Source organism: Nematostella vectensis, chromosome 2 (assembly GCF_932526225.1).
Source record: "Nematostella vectensis chromosome 2, jaNemVect1.1, whole genome shotgun sequence".
Lineage (NCBI taxonomy): Eukaryota > Metazoa > Cnidaria > Anthozoa > Actiniaria > Edwardsiidae > Nematostella > Nematostella vectensis.
The window spans coordinates 4,821,430-4,843,322 of record NC_064035.1 but is presented as its reverse complement, the minus strand read 5'-3'; the positions used below and the strand labels follow the sequence as shown (position 1 = coordinate 4,843,322).

The 21,893-nt window shown below is 40.5% G+C and overlaps 4 protein-coding genes across 7 annotated transcripts; 3 read left to right on the top strand and 1 right to left on the bottom strand.

The window, feature by feature from the left end:
• The first annotated feature begins 4,958 nt into the window (after window positions 1–4,958).
• LOC5508918 (neuropeptide receptor 22) lies at window positions 4,959–8,745 on the top strand. Its single transcript, XM_032377764.2, has 4 exons — window positions 4,959–5,101; window positions 6,073–6,319; window positions 6,788–7,033; window positions 7,789–8,745. Exons 1-4 carry the CDS (start codon window positions 4,959–4,961, stop codon window positions 8,743–8,745), a joined length of 1,593 nt encoding a protein of 530 aa, XP_032233655.2.
• A 38-nt stretch (window positions 8,746–8,783) lies between these two features.
• Window positions 8,784–9,134, top strand: LOC5508938. The gene has a single exon (XM_001629433.3). The coding sequence runs from the start codon at window positions 8,784–8,786 to the stop codon at window positions 9,132–9,134; it is 351 nt and encodes a 116-aa protein (XP_001629483.3).
• Window positions 9,135–9,354: 220 nt separating this feature from the next.
• Window positions 9,355–13,755, bottom strand: LOC5508937 (protein CNPPD1). 3 transcript variants are annotated; one of them, XM_001629412.3, is made up of 9 exons: window positions 13,657–13,755; window positions 13,458–13,551; window positions 12,241–12,322; window positions 11,410–11,530; window positions 11,045–11,117; window positions 10,856–10,911; window positions 10,540–10,601; window positions 10,346–10,463; window positions 9,355–10,272 (listed from the first exon to the last, which is right to left on the bottom strand). In XM_001629412.3, exons 2-9 carry the CDS (start codon window positions 13,549–13,551, stop codon window positions 9,688–9,690), a joined length of 1,191 nt encoding a protein of 396 aa, XP_001629462.3. In that variant the 5' UTR covers window positions 13,657–13,755; the 3' UTR covers window positions 9,355–9,687. The 3 variants fall into 3 exon arrangements, with proteins under 3 accessions (XP_001629462.3, XP_048580144.1, XP_048580146.1); XM_048724187.1 differs by having other exon boundaries at window positions 10,049–10,223; window positions 10,325–10,463; XM_048724189.1 differs by having other exon boundaries at window positions 10,081–10,223.
• A 2,252-nt stretch (window positions 13,756–16,007) lies between these two features.
• LOC5508917 (aerolysin-4) lies at window positions 16,008–20,777 on the top strand. Of its 2 annotated transcripts, none has more exons than XM_001629432.3 (6): window positions 16,008–16,033; window positions 16,807–17,095; window positions 17,785–18,062; window positions 18,920–19,167; window positions 19,575–20,059; window positions 20,276–20,777. In XM_001629432.3, exons 2-6 carry the CDS (start codon window positions 16,815–16,817, stop codon window positions 20,679–20,681), a joined length of 1,698 nt encoding a protein of 565 aa, XP_001629482.1. In that variant the 5' UTR covers window positions 16,008–16,033; window positions 16,807–16,814; the 3' UTR covers window positions 20,682–20,777. The 2 variants fall into 2 exon arrangements, with proteins under 2 accessions (XP_001629482.1, XP_048579804.1); XM_048723847.1 differs by having other exon boundaries at window positions 17,785–18,125.
• Window positions 20,778–21,893: the final 1,116 nt, after the last annotated feature.

The window sequence follows — 21,893 nt, the reverse complement described above, 5'->3', positions numbered from 1 at the left end:
CACGTTCGCACAGCTGTTTAAGCGCGATATATCAGAATATCACATTTGCCATTGAAAATAACTGCCGCAAGAAATTTCGGTATTTTTATGTTTATATGTGCTCCCTGCCATGGGCGAAGACAGTCCTAGGTCAAGGCTTCTTTTTTTTTTTTTTTGGTTTTGATAAACAGCTTTCATATGGGGATCTTTTCCGCCGTTCCTTTTTGAAAATAAAAATATGGTATTACGTTAGTTCGTCGCCAAAATGTAGATCATTTCTTACAAAATGATCTTCAAATATTATACGTTTTCCAATGGTATCTGGTTGATCATAGCCCGTAGCAAATCTTCACAATTTAAATATATGTTTTGATAAAAGTCACAAAAAGTTCCGGCTGTGATGTCAAACTAATTTCTTTTTTTTTTCAAGAAATTTTGGCATACTTTTACATGAAAAAAATTTGTTGACATGTACTAGGGCTCGAGGTGAGACTTTGGTTCAACACTCGAAAACGACGTATTCTTGCCGATCTAAATTTTTTTCCGGTCTAAAGTTTGACAACTCTGACTTTTTTGTGCTTCAGAAGTGGAGATTAACTACACACTGTTTTTAATTATCCTTAGCGGTTCCATGATAATTAAAACCTAATTTGGCTGCAGTTTAATTTTCCCTTTTATGAGGGAACGTCATAAACGTCTTCTTTTTAGGCTTCTTGCCGCCATATTACATAACATCCATATTGTGTTAAACTCGACCTTTTTACCAGCATAGATCGATAGCGGCTGTACCTTACAGCAAAACAGAGAATGTGTGAAACAGCAAATACGATAGAAGAAGCAGATGTAAAGTGTCCTTTCGATCTCCATCTTGTCCAGCTTCGTTGAATGCATCCCACGATCAACAAACAGATCACGTGAACAAACGTTCGCAAACATCAAACATATGATACATATCCCGTAAGCCTGCTTCTTAAAGAAGCTAGTATAACAGCTGTTTCAGCATTTTCATGAAGCGTTTTCGCAGGAAAGGTGCTGGTGGACGATTGAGCTTAAAAAAGGGAGACCTTTACTTTTACGAGGTACGAAAAACTTTTTTTACAGGGATATTACAATGACGCTTTGGCCATTACAAAATGGGGAAAAAATAATGGGCTTTTTCCTAATTTTTTCTTTTGAGCACTGCACACACAAGAACACGGGCACTTAGATAAAGAATGTAAAATAGAAGATTGCTACTAAATACATGGAATGCAAGTGCGTCGAGGACGATGCCTTTTTAGTCACTTTTTCAACAAACAAGTTTGCTATGGATACCTTGAGGGCTTTTTTGCTTGTCTAAACAGGGTACGTAAAGGGTATTTTCATGAAACGATATTTTGCCATTTTTCACCCTACGAAAAACGTGAAATCGTCCATTTCGACATCCGTGTAAAATAAAAGGCCATTTTTAGGTCCGTGAAACGTGAAAAGCCATATTGCCCGGTCCGTGAAACGTGATCCAAGCCTGTTTAAAGAGGGGTTTGGCTCAGTGACGAAGGGGGGTAATTTTATTTTGTTACATATGGCTTTCTGGCAGCCTAAAGGGGGAGGGGTTAAACCCCTTAACCCCCTCCCCCCCTAGATCCGCTACTGAATATAAATGTTCGTCCGATAATGAAAAGTCTTTTTTGAGAACCCCTTTTTACACAAAAAGTAGTTTTTAGCGGGCGGGTGCGGCTAGTACGTATGGAAGAAATTGGATATAAATTTCATAAAGCCCTCTTCCTATGTTTTATACTTATCGTATCGTAAAAAAGGGTATTACCATTTAAACGTTCGCTCGTCTTGAGACAGTACCATTGACTCTCGATATACAGTACCGCTCACGAACATAGGGACACTGTTCGCGAAACTTTCGCGAACAACGTTCGCGAAATTCGCGAACAGCGTTCGCGAAATTCGCGAACAGTGTTCGCGAAATTCGCGAACGGCTTTCGCGAAATTCGCGAACAACGTTCGCGAAATTCGCGAACATATAGACTGTTCGCGAACACGCTGTTCGCGAACAGATGCAAAATAAACGGTTTGACGAACGGTAACGTGTGATCCAGGGCTTAATAACAGCTGGAACAGCGAGAAGCCATTTATTTGACAAAGACTTGTATTAGACAGAGAATTAGTTTGAGGAGGGAATGCCCATCGCTTGATATTCTTCGAAGATTGTCGAATGTGTGTTAACTGCTAGCGAATACTTTGAAAAGCGGGAAGCCATTTATTTGACAAAGCAAAGACTTGTACTAAACACGGGAGAATTAGTTTGAGGAGGGAATGCCGATCGCTTGATTTTCTTCGAAGATTTTCGAAATGTGTCAGAAAACTGCTAGCGTAGACTTAATAACAGCGGGAAGCCATTATTTGACAAAGGCATGTAATAAACACATGAGAATTAGTTTGAGAAAGGAATGCCGATCGCTTGATATTCTTCGAAGATTTTCGAATGTGTGAAAACTGCTAGCGAAGACTTTTGAAAGCGGGAAGCCATTATTTGACAAAGCAAAGACTTGTACTAAACACGGGAGAATTAGTTTGAGGAGGGAATGCCGATTGCTTGATTTTCTTCGAAGATTTTCGAAATGTGTCAGAAAACTGCTAGCGTAGACTTAATAACAGCGGGAAGCCATTATTTGACAAAGGCATGTAATAAACACATGAGAATTAGTTTGAGAAAGGAATGCCGATCGCTTGATATTCTTCGAAGATTTTCGAATGTGTGAAAACTGCTAGCGAAGACTTTTGAAAGCGGGAAGCCATTATTTGACAAAGCAAAGACTTGTACTAAACACGGGAGAATTAGTTTGAGGAGGGAATGCCGATTGCTTGATTTTCTTCGAAGATTTTCGAAATGTGTGAAAACTGCTAGCGTAGACTTAATAACAGCGGGAAGCCATTATTTGACAAAGACATGTAATAAACACAAGAGAATTAGTTTGAGGAAGGAACGCCGAACGATCGCTTGATATTATTCGAAGATTTTCGAAATGTGTGAAAACTGCTAGCGAAGACTTAATAACAGCGGGAAGCCATTTATTTGACAAAGACATGTAATAAACACATGAGAATTAGTTTGAGGAGGGAATGCCGATCTCTTGATATTCTTCGAAGATTGTCGAATGTGTGTTAACTGCTAGCGAATACTTTGAAAAGCGGGAAGCCATTTATTTGACAAAGCAAAGACTTGTACTAAACACGGGAGAATTAGTTTGAGGAGGGAATGCCGATCGCTTGATTGTCTTCGAAGATTTTCGAAATGTGTGAAAACTGCTAGCGTAGACTTAATAACAGCGGGAAGCCATTATTTGACAGAGAGAGAGAATTAGTTTGAGGAGGGAATGCCGATCGCTTGATATTATTCGAAGATTTTCGATTGTGTGAAAACTGCTAGCCAATCCTTTTGAACACTGGGAAGCCATTTATTTGACAAAAACTTGTATTAGACACGGGAGAATTAGTTTGAGGAAGGAATGCCGATCGCTTGATATTCTTCGAAGATTTTCGAATGATTTTCGTTTGTGTTCGAATACATTAGTCAGCGACAACATGCTCTACTATAAATGTCTTCTTTTCGGGTTTTGTAGAATATCAAGCGATCAGCATTCCCACCTCAAACTTATTCTCCCGTGTCTAATACAAGTCTTTGTTAAAGAGATGGCTTTCCGATGTTCAAAATTCTTCGCTAGCAGTTTTCACACATTCGAAAATCTTCTAAGGATATCAAGCGATCGGCATTCCTTCTCCCGTGTTTATTACAAGTATTTGTCAATTATAGAATTTCAAAATTCTTCGCTAGCAGTTTTCACACATTCGAAAATCTTCGAAGGATATCAAGCGATCGGCATTCCTTCTCCCGTGTTTATTACAAGTATTTGTCAAATAGAATTTCAAAATTCTTCGCTAGCAGTTTTCACACATTCGAAAATCTTCGGAGGATATCAAGCAATCGGTATTCCTTCTCCCGTGTTTATTACAAGTATTTGTCAAATAGAATTTCAAAATTCTTCGCTAGCAGTTTTCACACATTCGAAAATCATCGAAGAATATCAAGCGATCGGCATTCCTTCCCCAAATTAATTATCCCGTGTGTAATACAAGTATTTGTTAAATAGATGGCTTCCCGCTGTTCAAAAGTATTCGCTAGCAGTTGTCACATTCGACAATCTTCGAAGAATATCAAGCGATCGACATTCCTTCCCTTTTCGAGGCAAGCTTTTCAGAATAAACTAACTAACTTTTTTGCCTGTGTCTGCCCTCGTAAATCCACGTTCGAATCCTTCGCATGCTTTGGCTTTCATCCGCCATCTTTATCGTCTTTATTCCTCAAACTTGATAGTGTCTTGTTTTGATCGTCTACAAATAATTGAACTCGAGGCATATCAGACTATAACTGAATTTGTTGTTTCTGATTTTAACGATAACCATAGCTCTCAGCTGACTTTTACACGAACAATTTATTTGAATCGCTTGCAGAACTCCTGTATGTATTTTAAGTGAGTATCAGTACTGTAAGTCTTCGGTTACACGGTACGAGTTCCCGTTTGTCAATCGGTTTGTCCCGGTCTGTTCGCGAACACTGTGTTCGCGAACATCAGCTGTTCGCGAACGTTGTTCGCGAATTTCGCGAACAGTGTTCGCGAATTTCGCGAACATTGTTCGCAAATTTCGCGAACAGTGTTCGCGAATTTCGCGAACGGTGTTCGCGAATTTCGCGAACAATTTCGCGAACATATGTCCACATGTTCGAGAGCGGTACTGTACTTTGAGTCCTCGGTAACTCCAACCCCAGCTATTTTAAGCCATCAATTCCCTTGGATTTTTCGTTCACGTACTCGAAACATGTCGAGGCCGTATGTGATCAACCAAGAAAACGGAATATGATGCTTTTTATATTACGTCAAATCTAAAGGCTACCAAAAGGGTAATTATTTTTTGCTGGCAGGTTAAAGATGAATTTCAACCTGAGTGCGATCAGTGAGATCCGTTTAGCTCCGCCTAGAGATGTGTCTGTGAAGATGTCGCTGAACGTGTCGATCGTTATAGCCACCCTACTTGGCAATGGCAGCATTCTTCTACTGCTACAACGCTTCAAGTAGGCACCAGTAGACTAGTGATAATATAATTGAACCGAAAGGGAAGGGAGGCGGCCATCACGCATTCATTCTTGCAATATGAGCAGAAATTAAAACCAACCCCTTGAAGTTGATGTTTCTCTAAGATTTCCCACTGAGATGATACTTTTTTATTAAAATCTCTATATCATAATAAATTCGAATCAAAAATGAAAAGATAACGCAGGTCCTCGTTTCGGTGTCAGAGGTGCTCAAACACCTTCTACTTTGGCCATATTTCAGCTCTTTGATGATGGAAGCACGTGCTAAAGAAATGATAGCAACATGATTGTACCTATTCACAGCAATCTTACACAGCAATCTTACATCAGAGCCGTAGCAGGCCTCGAAAGATTGGGGGGGGGGGGGGCACAGCCACGCCCCTAATGGTCATTTCCTTCTACGACACTGCATTTTACCCGACTTATTGCTACTATACATAACAAATCTAGTGCGAAATTAGTTAATTACCTGTGCAGTAAAAAAATATTAGGAAATTTCATAGCTTGTGTTGGCGTGTAGAACGACGATTTAAACTACATTTATTTAAAATTCGAAATAGTCTACCAAAGAGGGTCGGGGATCAATGTTCATTCCAATGTAATGAAATCATGAAATTATGAAATACCAATTATAAGTCCTCCCCCCCCCCCCCACAAAAAAGTGAACGACAACCATTTCTCCATGAGGACAGCCATCTTCAGTAAGAAGATATGACATTTATCTCTTTTGTGCGTGCATCGTCCTCTAATGATCCACATCTTCACAGCGTTTCTTACATAAAAAAATCTACCCAACGAGATGAAGTCGAAACCAAAACAATTGAAAACAACGCGGGCGCAATGACGTGTGCGAGTTCCAGATCACCTGACCTCTTTTTGGCCAATCAGAGCTCGCGTTCTACTAGCACTGTATGAAAATAACCATTTCATTGTCTATTTAAATTTCCCAGGAGTCTTCGCACAGTTCCCAACATTTTGATTGCAAACTTGGCATTGATTGACATCTTCAACGTGGTTGTCACTCTACCTGTCAGTTTGCTTACGAGCATCCTTACCTTGCATCACGTGGTCAAAGGTCGGTTGACATCGGCGTGTGTAGCATCCTCACAGACTGCCTTCGTGTTTCTCAATCTTTTTTGCATGGCGATGATGATGCTGGATCGCTTTCTTGTCATCGAATGGGGAATGCGCTACAAGGCAAGCTATTCGAAATCATCGTTATAATTACCAAATCGTTCCGAATCAGACCCGTAGGCAAGATTTTGACTAGGGGGGGGGGGGGTCGTTTACTCATTTAGCGGGCCATTTTCTCTTAGGTAGCTCGTCCTAGTTCGCATCGTTACTAAATGTCCCTTTAATAGAGTGGGCCTTCCAGTCGACTGGGCGTGAGGCCTTTTCCGAACCGCCAGGAACCTCCCCCTCCTCCCGGTTACGGGCCTGCGAAAGAAATATAATTATGGATCGAAGAAAAAGTTGCCATTCTTGTTTAGTTACGTAGTTTTATTAACTTTGTAGTTTTTTTATTTCGTTGGTGTGATAAAAGTCTACAAATAAATGTAAATAATAGATAATACTCATTCTTTCGAACCTTGTCAATCTGTCTACCGCTTTGAGATGTACTTATCGGCTTTGTCTCTCGGTAACTTCTTACCTCCTTGGTTCCAGCTGTGGATGAGTACTAGGAGAGTGATCTTTGCCGTGCTTGGCATGTGGATAGTGACCATTGCGCTGACGATTCCGTGGTTTCTTAACCTATACCAGATAAACCTGGGCGACGCCCCTACGGTCATCTACCGCATGATCTACTACCACATGGTCGGGGAGTATGTGACCATTATTCGGTCAGCGTTCGCCGTCGTGTACCTGCTGTTAGCGTTGATGACTTGGAAAAGCTTGCGAGATCAGACCAAGGTGAGTAACTATAATTAATGGTGATGTAGGGGATGAGGACGGGTGGAAGATGGGAGGGGATCAAGGGGTGGAAAAGAACCAGGGGGATCAGGGGGTGGTGTAGGGGATAAGGACGGGTGGAGAAGGGAAGGGGATCAGGGGAGAAAAACGGGAACAGGGGGTGGTTAAGGAAATCAGTGGGTGGTGTAAGGAATGAGGACGGGTGGAGAAGGGAAAGGGGTCAGGGGGTGGAGAAGGGGACTAGGGGTAAAAAAGGGGACCAAGGGGTTAATAAGTTGATCAGGGGTGGTGGAGACCAGGGGATGGATAAGGGGACTAAGGAGTGAACGAAGGGGACCAGGGGCTAAATAGGGGGATCAGGGGTTGGGAAGGGGACAAGGGGTGGAGAAAGGGATGTCATCATTGTGCAGTCTGTATTCACCGTTTGTACCTGAGGCTAACTGTCATTAAAAGCGGTCCCTAAATTCGGCTAAATAACAAACTAACAAATTGCAAACCAATGCTTACATTGCCTCATTCAATGCCCTCATATTATTGATTGCGCTAACGAGTTGCGAGTTATAAGAAAAAATCTATTTTGGGTCGGGCTTTTTTCTTCCATTTTCTTAAAAAACTTACAAGGTTTGCGTAAATGAAGAACACCGTGTGGTATATCCTCTGATTTACTATAGGTAACAACCAAGAGCTCGGTCTAATGTTTATTTTGTATTTTGGATAGCTGCTAACTTCGCTCTGGGTGAATATTTTTGTTGTAGAAATACGATGGAGATCTGTCTCTGCCAGATAGGCAACGTGTGAAGCTACAGGCGAGTCGTCGCCGAACGGAGTCCCATGCTGCTATCACGGTAGGACTAACCGTGGTGGCGTACATTCTCTCGTGCATCCCCCTCATCGTCTATGGCATCTTGACAAAGAAGGCCAGAAATCTCGTCGGTAGCGAGTTCTTCAGGTGGTTCGCCTTATTCGCAAACTACTCGCAGTACGTGTCCAGTTTGTGTAACCCCTTCATCTACATGGCACGATGTAATCGATTCAACCACGCCCTCAAAGAGCTGTGGCGGTATCTGTGTAGATCCAGTAAAAAGACATGTGACCCGGCGAAGCCTGCAAAAATACCTTTTCGGAATACGACCCCCAGCTATCTGCTATCGTCAACGCGGCAGCAGGCCGGAATAGTTAACGAAGGATGCACCACCGACACAGATTTAATCCAGGAAAGTCTTACTTTCAAAGCACACAATTCAAATGAACAAGTACGCATAGATGATGCCACAAGGAAGAAGCCAAATAGACAAGCACGCATAGATGTCCCTACGGAGAAGCCAAACGAACAAGCATGTATGGATGATGCTACCAAACAAGCACCCATAGATGACGCGACCAAAAAGAAGCCAAATGAACAAGCACGCATGGACGATGCCACCAAACAAGCACCCATAGATGACGCGACCAGTAAGAAGCCAAATGAACAAGCACGCATGGATGCCACCAAACAAGCACCCACAGATGACGCGACCAGTAAGAAGCCAAATGAACAAGCACGCATGGACGATGCCACCAAACAAGCACCCATAGATGACGCGACCAGTAAGAAGCCAAATGAACAAGCATGTATGGATGAGGCCACCAAAAAAGCACCCATAGATGACGCGACCAGTAAGAAGCCAAATGAACAAGCATGTATGGATGAGGCCACCAAAAAGCACCCATAGATGACGCGACCAGTAAGAAGCCAAATGAACAAGCATGTATGGACGATGCCACCAAACAAGCACCCATAGATGACGCGACCAGTAAGAAGCTAAATGAACAAGCACGCATGGATGCCACCAAACAAGCACCCATAGATGACGCGACCAGTAAGAAGCCAAATGAACAAGCATGTATGGACGATGCCACCAAACAAGCACCCATAGATGACGCGACCAGTAAGAAGCCAAATGAACAAGCATGTATGGACGATGCCACCAAACAAGCACCCATAGATGACGCGACCAGTAAGAAGCCAAATGAACAAGCACGCATGGATGCCACAAAACAAGCACCCATAGATGACGCGACCAGTAAGAAGCCAAATGAACAAGCATACATACCAGCCTGATAATCTCACATGGGGATCATACCCACCATGAGAAGACAATACTGATGACGTCACATGGGGATCATACCGACCAGATGACGTCATATTGGAATCATACTGAAAATGATCATTGTTGCTGATGAAAAATCAAATTTCAGTCCCGGTTATTAATACTAGCCTAGCTAAATGCCATTATATCATTTAAAGATTAAAAGACATCACATAAATAGCTTGCACAACATTAACCTTCTCTCCTATATTTGTTTATTTTTATTCCAATGTACCAAATGTTTACAATTCTTTCTAAAAAAACTATTGTATTGTTATAACAATTGCAAAACAATTGCACCAGTGTTTTTTTATTAGATTGTTTATTACCTGAGACATCAAAATTATGAAAAATTAAAACTATAACTACTGGTATATATAACATGGTAGAACCCCTACAACAAAAACGTTCTTTTCACAGACCAACAGATGCATAACATCAACAATACCACAATATGGAAATACAAATAGACGGGAAATTTATGCAAGCAACAGTCTTCACAAGATTACATAGATAGATGGAAATTCAGGAAACACAGGCTAACTGATTCCTAGAACACTTATACAGTGAGTTAGTCACATTCACTGTTGTCTTTAGGCTTGTACCAAGCATCTGTTTTCTGGCAAGGCCCTCTCCTCTACCTTCAAATTTTGTGCTAGCTCCCTTTCCAACATGTTTATGATGGTCATAAGCAGTGAAAGGGTTATCCTTTGCAAGACGTGTCAGGTAAGCCAGGGTGATGGTGAAATTAGAAAATGCTGGGAGAGTAATACTTGTCCCTTGGGCTCTCTCAAGTTGGTAGTCGAGAGGGGGAGGAGCTTCAAAATGGTCTCTCTCAGACTCCAGACTCACTTCTACATTTACTGTTTTTACATTGTTGCTTCTGAGTCTAGAAGCAGCAATAGAGATGTGCATGCCAGAGTCCAAGGTGGGTGTTGAGGGTGGGTAAAACATGCAGGAAGCAACTGATGTCAAACAGTTCACAGTAGGGTGTGCCATGGTGGTCAGGTTTGGGTCAATCAAATAATTGGACTCCAGTTTTGCAAAAGTAGAAGTGCTCACTAGAAGGGAGAGACTTAGGACATAAGCTGTGAAGCAGGCAGACATTATCTACAAGACAGATAATAATTCAAAATCAGACAAAGCATTAAAAAAATCGTACCCCAAAGCATGAGTCTCTTACGTTTAGAAGGTCATATGCAAGTGCTGATAAAGACTCCATCAGCTTTTTGTTGTTAAGAAGTGTTTCCACGTCAGAGTAGGTGAGCCACCCTCGGGAAAGCCCTTTGGTTACTGCAACTCTGCAAAAATAACATCAACTAATTAAAATTCCATACTGTTTATTTTTCAAGGCAAAAACATAACATTGATACTTACTGAGATTCAATTTTGTTGACAAAGTTTGAAAATTCCTGAGGTGAGATAAAAAGATTCCAGTCCTAAAATGTAGAGAAGAAATAATAAATAAATCTATGCAAAGCATATTTCCAGTATATAACATACAGTAATGTCAATGGCTTTATGCTGTAATGTTGCACCTGATAACTATGTATCCACGCACAACAAACATCTTTTTTTCCAAAACGATCCCAAAATGATGTGTTTGATATGTAGTTAGTCTTATATACATGAGATGTAATTTTGATACTGTATATGTGTTTGACACCCTAGTTACATGATAAATATAACTAACCATTAAGTCCAAAAATTCTCTTTCAAGCTTGTTGATATCCCGAACAGTCCTAAGCCCTGTTAGAATGAGATAATGAAGATAAATTTGATGGTTACAATTTATATAAAGGGAAAAAAGTGCAAAGATTGAAAGGATGTGTTGAGTTACGTTGTATGTTATTGTTGTTATGTTGTATGTGTATGTCTTTACCTGCTTTGGCCCATTCATCATTGAAGACTTCCTCATCTTCACCCTCATCATACAAGTACTTAGATGCCACCATCTACAGTGAAACCAAAAACATGGATGGTTAGAATTGAAGGAACATCAAAAGCATTTTCAAAGTACTTTCAAAAAATAAAAATAAATAAAAATCATATGAAATCAGTAATACAGTAAATATGGACCAAGCAAAAGATGTCACTTCTTTAAACCCTGGATAAAGAGCTACAGTTCATTTTACCAAACATTAGACACATAACTTGCGTCACTTTTCAATCAAATTCTCAACTAGATGAATGTTTGCAAGCTCACTCTGTAATGAATACTGTACAGTAGGTTGTGTCAACACTTACAACTGATATGAGAAAAACATCTGAAGAAGATAAATCTTTACTTGATGTAGTTGGCTTTAGGCGCAGTCTTTCGGCATAAAGCAGACCCATCATCAGTGCACAGGGTGATATCTTAGCTCTCCTGGAAAAAGCACATATGCTTGGTCAACCTATTAGATCTGTAAAGGTTTCACAGTCTGGGATACTTTGACTCTTGTTTGACTGTCTGTACATGATACTGCGACTTTAAAGAATTGAAAAGCATGAAGAGCATTTAAAACAACTAAATATACACAGAAAAGTGTTTGAAATATATTCTTTGCAACAACAAAGACGAAACGTGCAGCTGAGAAATCAAACACGGTCAGCACTCATTTGACCAAAGGCAAAATTCAAAAACAGTGTATTTATAGTGTCAGTAAATGTTTCTTTAGTGTGGCTGCATACAGACAACAAATTGTACAATGTTAACACACATGAAAGTATTGTATGCAATCTTTATTCTGGTTTCAGAAAAAAAGGTGGTAACGACAAAGGTTTAGGAGCTATTGTATCAGGGTTTTTTAGCTTGCTTTCCTGTATTGAGGTCTGCAAATAATTTCTTCCACTTCCCTTGATATCCAAAGTACACTACTACTACTGTACTTTACTGTATGTAGTACATAAAAGGAGGGTGCTTATTGGAAGTGTGGCTCTAGAGTTCAGCTTTATGCCAAGCCTCTATTTCATGTATTAAATTTTGAAAAAAAAATCGGGCTAGATCATAGAATGGTGAATTTTGTTGTTTCATCATCAAAAACCAACTTGTGGGTCTAAAACAAGTATATATGGCACTATTAAGATAGTATGTACCTGGCTACACTATGAGCATATTTACGGTCTAGTCGCCGTCGCTTATTGGGTACCGCACTGTTCAAAACCTCCACAGCAACATCTATAAACAAATAGGAAAGATGGTAATGAAGCACATTACTAGTCAGGAACAAACAGTACTTCTTGAGCCAATTCCCTTTTCATTTACTTCCCCCTTATAGTTAGCCCCAAATGCGCTCAGTGACCAACACACATCTGCTTTAGAGATTCTAGAAGAATTCTAACTGTAGTCTTCACAATAACATTTAAACAACAACAAAAAAATCCTCTGAACAACAGCTCGCTATCATGTCAACTCTTCCCCAGGTCCTCACTTCATGTCACGAAGTTATGAACCAAAATAAAAATAAATATAAAAGTATTTTAGAGGATTGCAGACAAAGTTATGAGTGAAAATTAAATAAAAGAACTTAGTATTTTAGAGTATTATAGAATGAAGATATGAGTACAATTAAAAAGAACTTAGAAAGAATTGTTACCCCTAAATGAAGCTGAAATGCTCTATTTATTTTGGCAAATGGTAGATTAAGGATGGTCATTGTTAAATTTGTAAAGACGGATGTTAAGTGATGATCCCTAGGAGCAGGGTATAATACAGTATTTTAAGTTGAGCCATATTTCGAATGAGGAGTTGACGTGTTGACAGTAAGAGGTAATCTTTTCGTGAGGTGCCTTTGAGATAGTGAACATTATCACTGATATCTGATATTGAGATTAGGATATTATCATTGTTTTCCTCTAATTGCATGCTATTAGATAGTGGTTAGACCCCTTACCTCTCCTCTCCTCTTGATATTGTGATATTATCGAATATTATCTTATTATTATCTACTAGATGTCTATTTAGATGCCCTCCTTTCCTCTGCTGGACCCCTCGATATTGTGATATTATAGGAGATTATCTTATTATTATCTATTAGATGTCTATTTAGATATCCTCCTTCCCTCTGCTGAACCCTCGATATTGTGATATAGTACTAGAACCCTGTGAAGAAATATCTTATTTATATCCGATTTTAGATGAGTGATAAATATCTTAAAATATCAAAGTGCCAGAAAAATTTGATATCTCGCCTTTATGGTGCTTTCAGTTGAGTGGTGGTGGTGGGGGTGGTGGGGGTGGTGGGGGGGGTATTCTGCAATCTAGCCAGAGAACAATATTACGGCGAAATAAATTAGGAGAAAAATATCCCTACCTGTTACAGGGTCTGATGGTAGCGAGGCATCCGCAAATTCGCCGTAATATAATGTCTTCCTCAGTCGATTGCTGAAGCTACGGTGGTCCGCCATCTTGAAATTCGAAGGATGGAAAAAAGCGGTGAATTTGGAACAATTCTGGCTGTATGTCGATCACTTGTTAACCCAGAAGTTTTTAAAGTCATAATATACACTTACGTGTTAGGTAAGGAGATGCTGATATGACCAGCTAGGAAGATAAGAACGGTGAATCACGGAGATGCTTCGCTGGGTGGGAGAAATGGTTGCTATGTGATTCGGGATGCCTGTGGTAATTGTCAGAAGAAAAAGGATTGGGCAAGACCACGGGAAAGGGAAACTGGTAAATCGCTATGATGCTTGTTGTGGTGACCGGCGCTTTTATTTCTACCACACTTGCACGTAGTCTCGCTTTCTGGTTGGTTGTTAGTTATAGTAAATCAGCGTTTCTCAGGCGCGTTACCACGATTGGCCGAGGGGGGGGAGGGGGGGGGAGGTGCGCAGTCATAGGTATCATATTGACCCTTTTTTTGCCGCAAGGGGAGGGGGGTAGAGCGCTTGCACCCCTGTGTACGCGTCTGTGCTAGGTGGCAACAAGAGACCATGGTCTTTTGGTGGCAATAAAAAGAAATGAAAAGTGCTTAATATTTCTGTCACGCTCAACTGAAACAGTAACATGTTAACTGTTAAAGGGGCAATGTCAGCTGTTTACTTTTGATCAATAACCTAACAATCTCATGCGTCAATTTCATTGCCTCTTAATTAAGTACCTCTAAAATTCGAGGCAATACAAAAAAGTAGTAGGAGTAGCATCAGTTAGAAAAAAAGAACGAATAGACAAAAAGCTCTCCGTTTCTGGCGCGTCGTTCAACTGTTGACATGGAACGTCGATGTTCATTTAGGAGGAGATAGTTTATTCAATTATACTAGTTTTTCGTGCTGGAGGGGTGCGTTCTTCAAAAGGTCTATTTTGAGGGCAGGAACCCCATGTGTTTTGGACACGAAACACGAAATTGTAGCAAACAAATCGGACAAATATTCATTAGAGATTTGAAGTACGGGATTATGCCTAAAGTCAAGAGATTTAAAGCCGCATTGCCACCAGTTTACTTTCGGTCGATTACGTAACAATCCCCGATGATTTTTAACGGAAAACGCGAAAAATATTTCAAAATATTGAAAGCAGCGTGTCTATTGGAAGTTTCTTCGGGGATGTGATCGATAATTTAGAGCGGATGGTCTGTTAAATATCTCGGAATCTAATAGATTCTTTTGTTGAGGTTGAGGTTTCCGTCGGACCCCCGTAAGTAAACTGGTGACAATGCGGCTTTAAGTTCTGGATTATGCCTAAAGCCAAGGAATTTAAGTGCGGGATTATGCTTAAAGCCAAGAAATTTAAGTGCGGGATTATGCCTAAAGCCAAGGAATTTAAGTGCGGGATTATGCTTAAAGCCAAGAAATTTAAGTGCGGGATTATGCCTAAAGCCAAGAGGTTTGATGTGCGGAATTATGCCTAAGGCCCAAAAGTTTTAAGTGCGGGATTATGACTAAAGCTAAGATATTTAAGTGCGAGATTATGCATAAAGCGTTGTAGACAATACAGACTCAGCAAACCTCAAACTTTGCCCGGGGCGTTTCATGTACAGTTGGAATGAAAAGAAATAATTTAGAAAAAAAATTGAAGCATATAAGCAGGAGAGGTAGTCCGACAGCTACATAAATTAAAAGGTAATAAAGAAGCTTAAGGCCGCCCTTTACAACTAAATTACGACATTTATATTTACGTAACACCTCGAATGTGTTGCATATTCTATCCGATATTTATTGAAGTAGCGCGGTGCCTATCGATGTCTTAAAGAAGGTACCGTAGGTGTTGGGAAAAGCGCCAAAACTTCAACACGATATTGTAAAACACAAAATCACACTATTCAAGATTTATAAACGATAACCAAATGTTTTTTCTCACGGGAGGTGTCTTGGAGAGACTTGCGTAGTCAGATGTTCAAATAGCTTGAAGTGTAGAGCTAACAGCAAGCTAACTGAACGTGGGCTACTGTGAGCTGGATAGTTTTAGCCTTTAATAACAAATAATTTCAACTACCAAGCCGCTATTTTTATTAATAACTTTGAATTTTACTCTCTGAACCGAACCCGTACAAAGGATTGTTCTTGAGGGGACGGGGCAGCTAATTCTTAAAATTTAAACCTTTTGGGGTAGAGGGGGTGGGGCCTAAAAGCTGATTTCCATTCATTATTGAAAAGAGTTTTAACTTTTTATCATATGCGTTAATGGTTGAAGTTTTATTCATTTTCCTTGCTTGTTTGGGCAGCTTGTTTCCAATTAGGATTCTTCTTCATGTTATTTACACAAGTAAACTAAGTTTAGAACCAGTTGAGTAAAGTTATTTCTTTAAACATTTACTAAAAATTCAAGGAGATAACCCAGGTGAGTAAAGACAAATGTTCATGACAATTATGTTGTTTGTTTATAATTACTATAAATAAAGCACTGTAACAATTAGTTTTCAACAAGGTACTTACCCCGAGTGCAGGAAAGGTGAGGTATATTGACTGCATGTTGGAATTATTATGGACCTCATTTGAACACTTTTTCTCTCGTGTGTTTCTTTTTTTTTTTGTCATCACTCTCTTCTTGTTAATTTTAATTTCGAACCAACTCTATACCTTTTTGCCCTTCTTTCTTTCTCCTTCCTCTCTTTCATTTCTCGTCATTTTACATTTACCTGTCTTTATTCTACATCAATTTCTGCATCATCTAATCAATTTTTTTCTTTTTGTTGTCATTTTGCGCAAGGGGATTTAACTTTCTTCCTTTTGGTAGATCCAGTTACAACGAGATCCTGGTATTATTTGATTACCCAACGTTGATTAGTTTCTAGACCAACGTTAATTAGTTCCTAGAAGCAGAAAGAAAAGATTTTTGGAGGATTCAGTTACCAAACGTTTCCTCAGCAAGATACCCAAGGACTCTTCAGAATAGATGTTTTTTTAACAAAAAGATTTCAGGACGCTTATACATCCGTGATTAATGGATTAATCCTTGCCTATAATCCTCGATGGACCAATAACAACATGAACATGAAAATAATATCCCCACTCGCCTGGGTCCGCCCTTGCTTGGTGAAATCATATCCGAGCATTTGTATTTTTTCCCAATTGCCTGAGTATTTTTTGTTAATAAGTGAATACCGACAAATTCTTTCCATTCACTCCACCCTATATACTAATGCGTCACTTTACAGGCTCATGTCTTTCCCTTCCCGGTACCTATGTTTATCAACCTTGTATACTAATGCGTCATTTTTACAGACTTTAGGATGTTTTTCGCTGGGTGTCCGGTACTGCTGGTCCTAGCGCTCCTAGTCAGTCCACTCCAGGGCTGTAGTGAAACCAACTGGCAGACCAGTTTTGATAAAGAAGGTTACTCAACTTGCAATAGCAAGAATGATTACATAAACGGTCTTTACCGAAACAACAACGCGGGGGGCAATGATGGCATTCACCTCATTGAAAAAGCTCGTTGCTGCCCTCGACCAAGACCTTTTTGGAACCAGCCAACCGACTGCGTTATTGCAGACTGGGTTTACAGTCTTGATAAGTAAGTGTTTATTGTGTACTTTTGTCCCCTCCTTTTACCAGGACTGTAACCAAAAATATCCGATACCAAACCAAAGCAATCACGATTTTTTAACCTGGTACAGGGCTCACAAAAATTATTATGAAAAATACTTTGGACATTACCTCTAGTTAAACTTGGCTATTGAAGATTTTTTTATCCAGAAAAGTGCCTCGCTCCGCCAGTTGCGTGCCTGTTTACCCTCCCCACTCACCGTTAGTTCTAAAGCTTTTATCATTCATCGGTTTGAGTCGCAAACTATACAGCTCTGACAGTCCTTTATAGTCATAGCCATAGCAGGCCTCGAAAGTTTGGGGGGGGGGGGGCACAATACAGAAACAGTAAGAAAACAATAGGGGGCACAGCCACGCCCCTACTGGTTATTTCCTTATAATTTCTTAAAATATTTGGGAGGGGGGGCACGTGCCCCCAGTGCCCCACCCCCTGCTACGCCCCTGAGAGTTGTATAAGCTTATATTAATTTCCCGAGGGGCACCACACTCAGACAAGTTTGCTGTCAAACATCCTTGTCGCCAATAAAGCGGTAAAAGTCTTCATGGGCCATTAAATATTAGAGCCAACTTTGGGTCTAAGGGATGAGTAATAGATGGCTACTAGTAATAGGTTGTAATGTTAGAAGTTAAATGTTGCTTTCTCTCCTTTTATATCAGCAACTATCGCTGGAGCACATGTCCAGGCGGTCACTTCTTGCAGGGTCTTTACCGAAGTGGCGATAAATGGCTGCATAACATCGAGTACGGCAAGTGCTGCAAACCCGCCAACCACCCACACTGGTGGGGGCACTGCTACAACCAGGATGTGGGAAGAAGCTTCGACAATGTGGGGACAAGCAAATGCAATGATGGCTACTTCATGACGGGCGTATATCGGGGCAGCTGCAACAAGCTTTATTGCATTGAAACATTCAAATGCTGTAAAATGGTTAATAGTAAGTACATTATCTTTAATCTTTATTGCATTGAAACATTCAAATGCTGTAAAATGGTTAATAGTAAGTACATTATCATTAATCTTTATTGGTAAAAGGGTCTACTGAAAAAACTCCCTACAAAGTTAAAGAAAGAGCAAATGGATTAACATTTTTTACCCTGAGAAAAAACTGAAAAGGAGCAGAAGACATTTCTAGTCACTTTGTGACGAAAGAGTGGTTTAGTCAAATGACAATTAGGGAGGCCCTAATTGGTCAGGGGCGTACGCAGCCTCTAGGCCTGAAGTCACTGGACTGCAAACAAATTTGGCGATATTATTTGCATAACGAGGGGAAAAAATCAAATGTTTACTCATTTATTTTTATGTACGTAGTTTTATATATATGATGAGGATAAAAACTATAATTTTCTTAATCATGGTAGTCTACAGATGATTTCCAAACATATTGTTATGTCGTTCGGTGCCACGCGACGACTGAAGTACTTTTTCAGATCGAGGATGACAGAGGATCGTGTAATATTCTCAAAAGTCTGACGCATTGACGCCAATTTCAAACCCAAAAGCGGGAGCTATGAAATCTTCACGGGATGCGGGTTGAGAGGCCACGCCTTCATTCAGATTCTGAATGCTTTGACTGCAACTTGTTAAAATTCTGCGTACGCCCCAGTTGGTCTCTAGTTTTTAGAGAGACTCGGGGCACAGGCCCCAGCCCTTACAGGCGTATTACGGCCGTGCAATTGGATGTTGTCTGGGGCCGCTTATGAAGCGATAGATGATGTATGATAGTATATGAAAAAAGAAAACCTTGGTTGTGGGCCATAGTAGAGCTAAGATTTTTCCGATTTCGCTTTACAGGCCCACCAGCCTTGACATCACTATCAGAGGTCAAGACGCGTGTAATGGACACAGCAATGAATCCTCTTGCTCGGCTTGCTCACTACCTCGGCTACGGATGGTGCGCTAGCTGCCGCGCCGAGTGGGTGGGAGAGGACTTTAGACGAAACGGAGACAGCTGGGAGGCGGACAAAAAAGGACCGTGCGACGGCTACAAGAGCGACCATCGTCTCAAGATGCACTTTGGCGACTTTAAATTTGGGATTAAGGTTACTTTGATAACTATATATGTTTGATTCGTATATTAATAATTACATGTGCGCGAGGGGAGATTAAAAAATGCGAGTCCCTTAGAAGGAACAGACCCCTTTTTCATCAATATACTTTTTATTTCTTGTTCTATATTTATTTTCTATAATCTATATATTTGGTCCTTTGTATCGATGAGCGATTAGAAGAAAAGGGGGTTTCTGGGCAAGAAATGAGTGCCAGTTCATCAGACATTTGATTATTGATTTTATCAAATTGCAACTTTTAAATGGCGTCGCTAGGAGTACTGTCTGTAGAGAGTGTCCGTTATACAGTGGATAACACAAGATCAGACAATTTAGCAAGATACCTACTAAACATGCTAGAATTTAAAAGAATACTGTACCTATTGCATTCTATCTTTCAGAAAATCACATACGGCAATCCAGTGATTCAGTCAATGAAGCCCGAGGTGTACTACTCTGGTACCGTCAGAAACGATGACCCAACGCCCCTTATACACAAAGTGGAGCGAGAAGTCCGTGACGTACGCACTGTCACCCACACTGCCACTAGCTCGTGGAAAGTAGCGCACGAGCTTGGTATTGAAGTCAGCTATACCCCTCCAGGAGCCACCGGTGGAGTGGGTGGTAAGGTCTCGTATAAATTCAACTACGAGTCCTCATCAACGACCACCGATACTAACACAAACACGCAGTGGTTCATCGACAAAGTGATGTCTGAAAAGACACTGGCTCCTCACACGGCTGCCGAGTACCGCATCATGTTGACCAGGACAAGGACCACTGTGCCGTACACCGCCACCATCATCGCACACTTCTCCGCAGAGCTGGACGGATTCCTGAGGTGGGGAGGAGGATACAACGGGGACTCTACCAACTACCACTATCAGTAAGTATGCCTTTGATTCTCTTAAGGAAATAAGGAAATATTACCATCCGGATTAAGTATGAACACGTTGAACAACTATAAGGGGAGAAGGGGTTTAAACAATTCTAGATGCAAGATATGAAACACTGGAACATTAAATAAATTAGCCCTGATCCAAGGGGTGGTCACCCCCTTTAATAGAGCCCTGAACCATGGTAAAAACTTTCTCATTCCTAGGCACCGCGGCAGTGGAAGTAGACCAACCGTTAAGTACCGATTTGGTGACGCATCAACTCCATTGTACCAGGACCTGAAGGAAAAGAGTACCCGCAACATACGTCCATGGCAATGGCACGACATGACCTCCCGGTACCAGTACGCACAAAGCCTGATCAACCAGTTAGCCGACGAGCGGTTGTACGAGTTCACCCTGACTGGCCAGTTTGAGGACGTGGCTGGCCAAGACGCCTCTGTTCTGTGGAAGACAGTCTCTCTCAATGGCAAACGAAGCGTGGAGGAGGATTTCCCTACTGACGGCACAGAGGACCCACCAAGAGTTTTCCCCAAGCCCCCCACGGTCGTTCTGACTCCTGGAAAACTTCCAGAGATTCCAGAGGACGTGAAGGGGTCTAAAACGGCATGATTTACAAATAAAGATAAATAGCTGCATTGCCCTAATTAGTATGCATTATCGTTATTTATGCTAGACATGAGATATGAATAAAAATGAGCATTGGAATTATTTGTCTCTTTTTCTGTGAGCTATTATAGAATCAAGAGACCATGATGTATGGTATCATGATATATCATGGTCTCTTGATAGAATACATGTCCGCTTGAATAACATCGGGAGGGATTTTATTTTAAAAAAAAATGCAAAAAGGTCAAAACTTTGATCGCTTAAATGTTGAGATTTAGAAACATGATGTTAGCAATCTACTAACAGAAAGATTAAATATCTCATTAAAAATAGTTGCCTCCATCCTATCCCCGACTCTAATTACTCTTATTCCTATATATGGCTGTAAGAGTCTTTTTGACCAGACACCACCATTAATTATGTAAAAAATTAATTGGTTCTTAGTTTTACGTTATTTTGAATGTCGTCTCACGGCTTGTAGCTAGTAATGGTCCTCTTTCTAGGCAGCCATAAAGTGTTTTTGTTTTCTGGTTACGCTAATGCATCCAGTACACTCTTATCTCCTACTCCAGCAGAAAGCTCCTATGAGGTTGTACCGTATCTTATGGGCCGGCTAAGTAAATCCGTGCTCTTAAGTGCACAACATCGTCCAAATACAGCTTACATTGGTAATAGTCATGAATCAAGGGTGTAGAAACTTGTGATATAGTAAGAATTTAAGATCTTATTCATCTTTCTCGTGAAGCACTACAACACGGCGATTTATCGAAAAGGTTACCTCCCTCTGCATTTTTTAGTTTTCCTACACTTTCGTTACCTCTTTAATCTTTTTTTTCTTCTTTCCTTCTTTACGCCTTAGTCTCATTCATTTTTCAATTCTTTAAAGTTAAAACCTTTCACTTATATCAATCTAGCCAAAACAAAGCATAGATAAACTTTCAAATTCTGAAAAGGGAATTGAATTTGATTAAAATTTGAATTTTCTACAGATCTTTGAAAATTTTCCTGGCCGCGCAATAGGAGATTGAATCGAGTGTCGCCATTCTTGATTGCGAATGCAGCGCGCGCGCACAATGCAAAAACAATTCAAAGACTAAAAAAATATCTGCAAAATTTTGCAGATTTGTTTCCTGAAGTTAAATAATCATTTGACTACCAGGTTGAGATATAAAGATGACGATAAAAGTTGTAACCACACAACGTTCCCCAGCAATA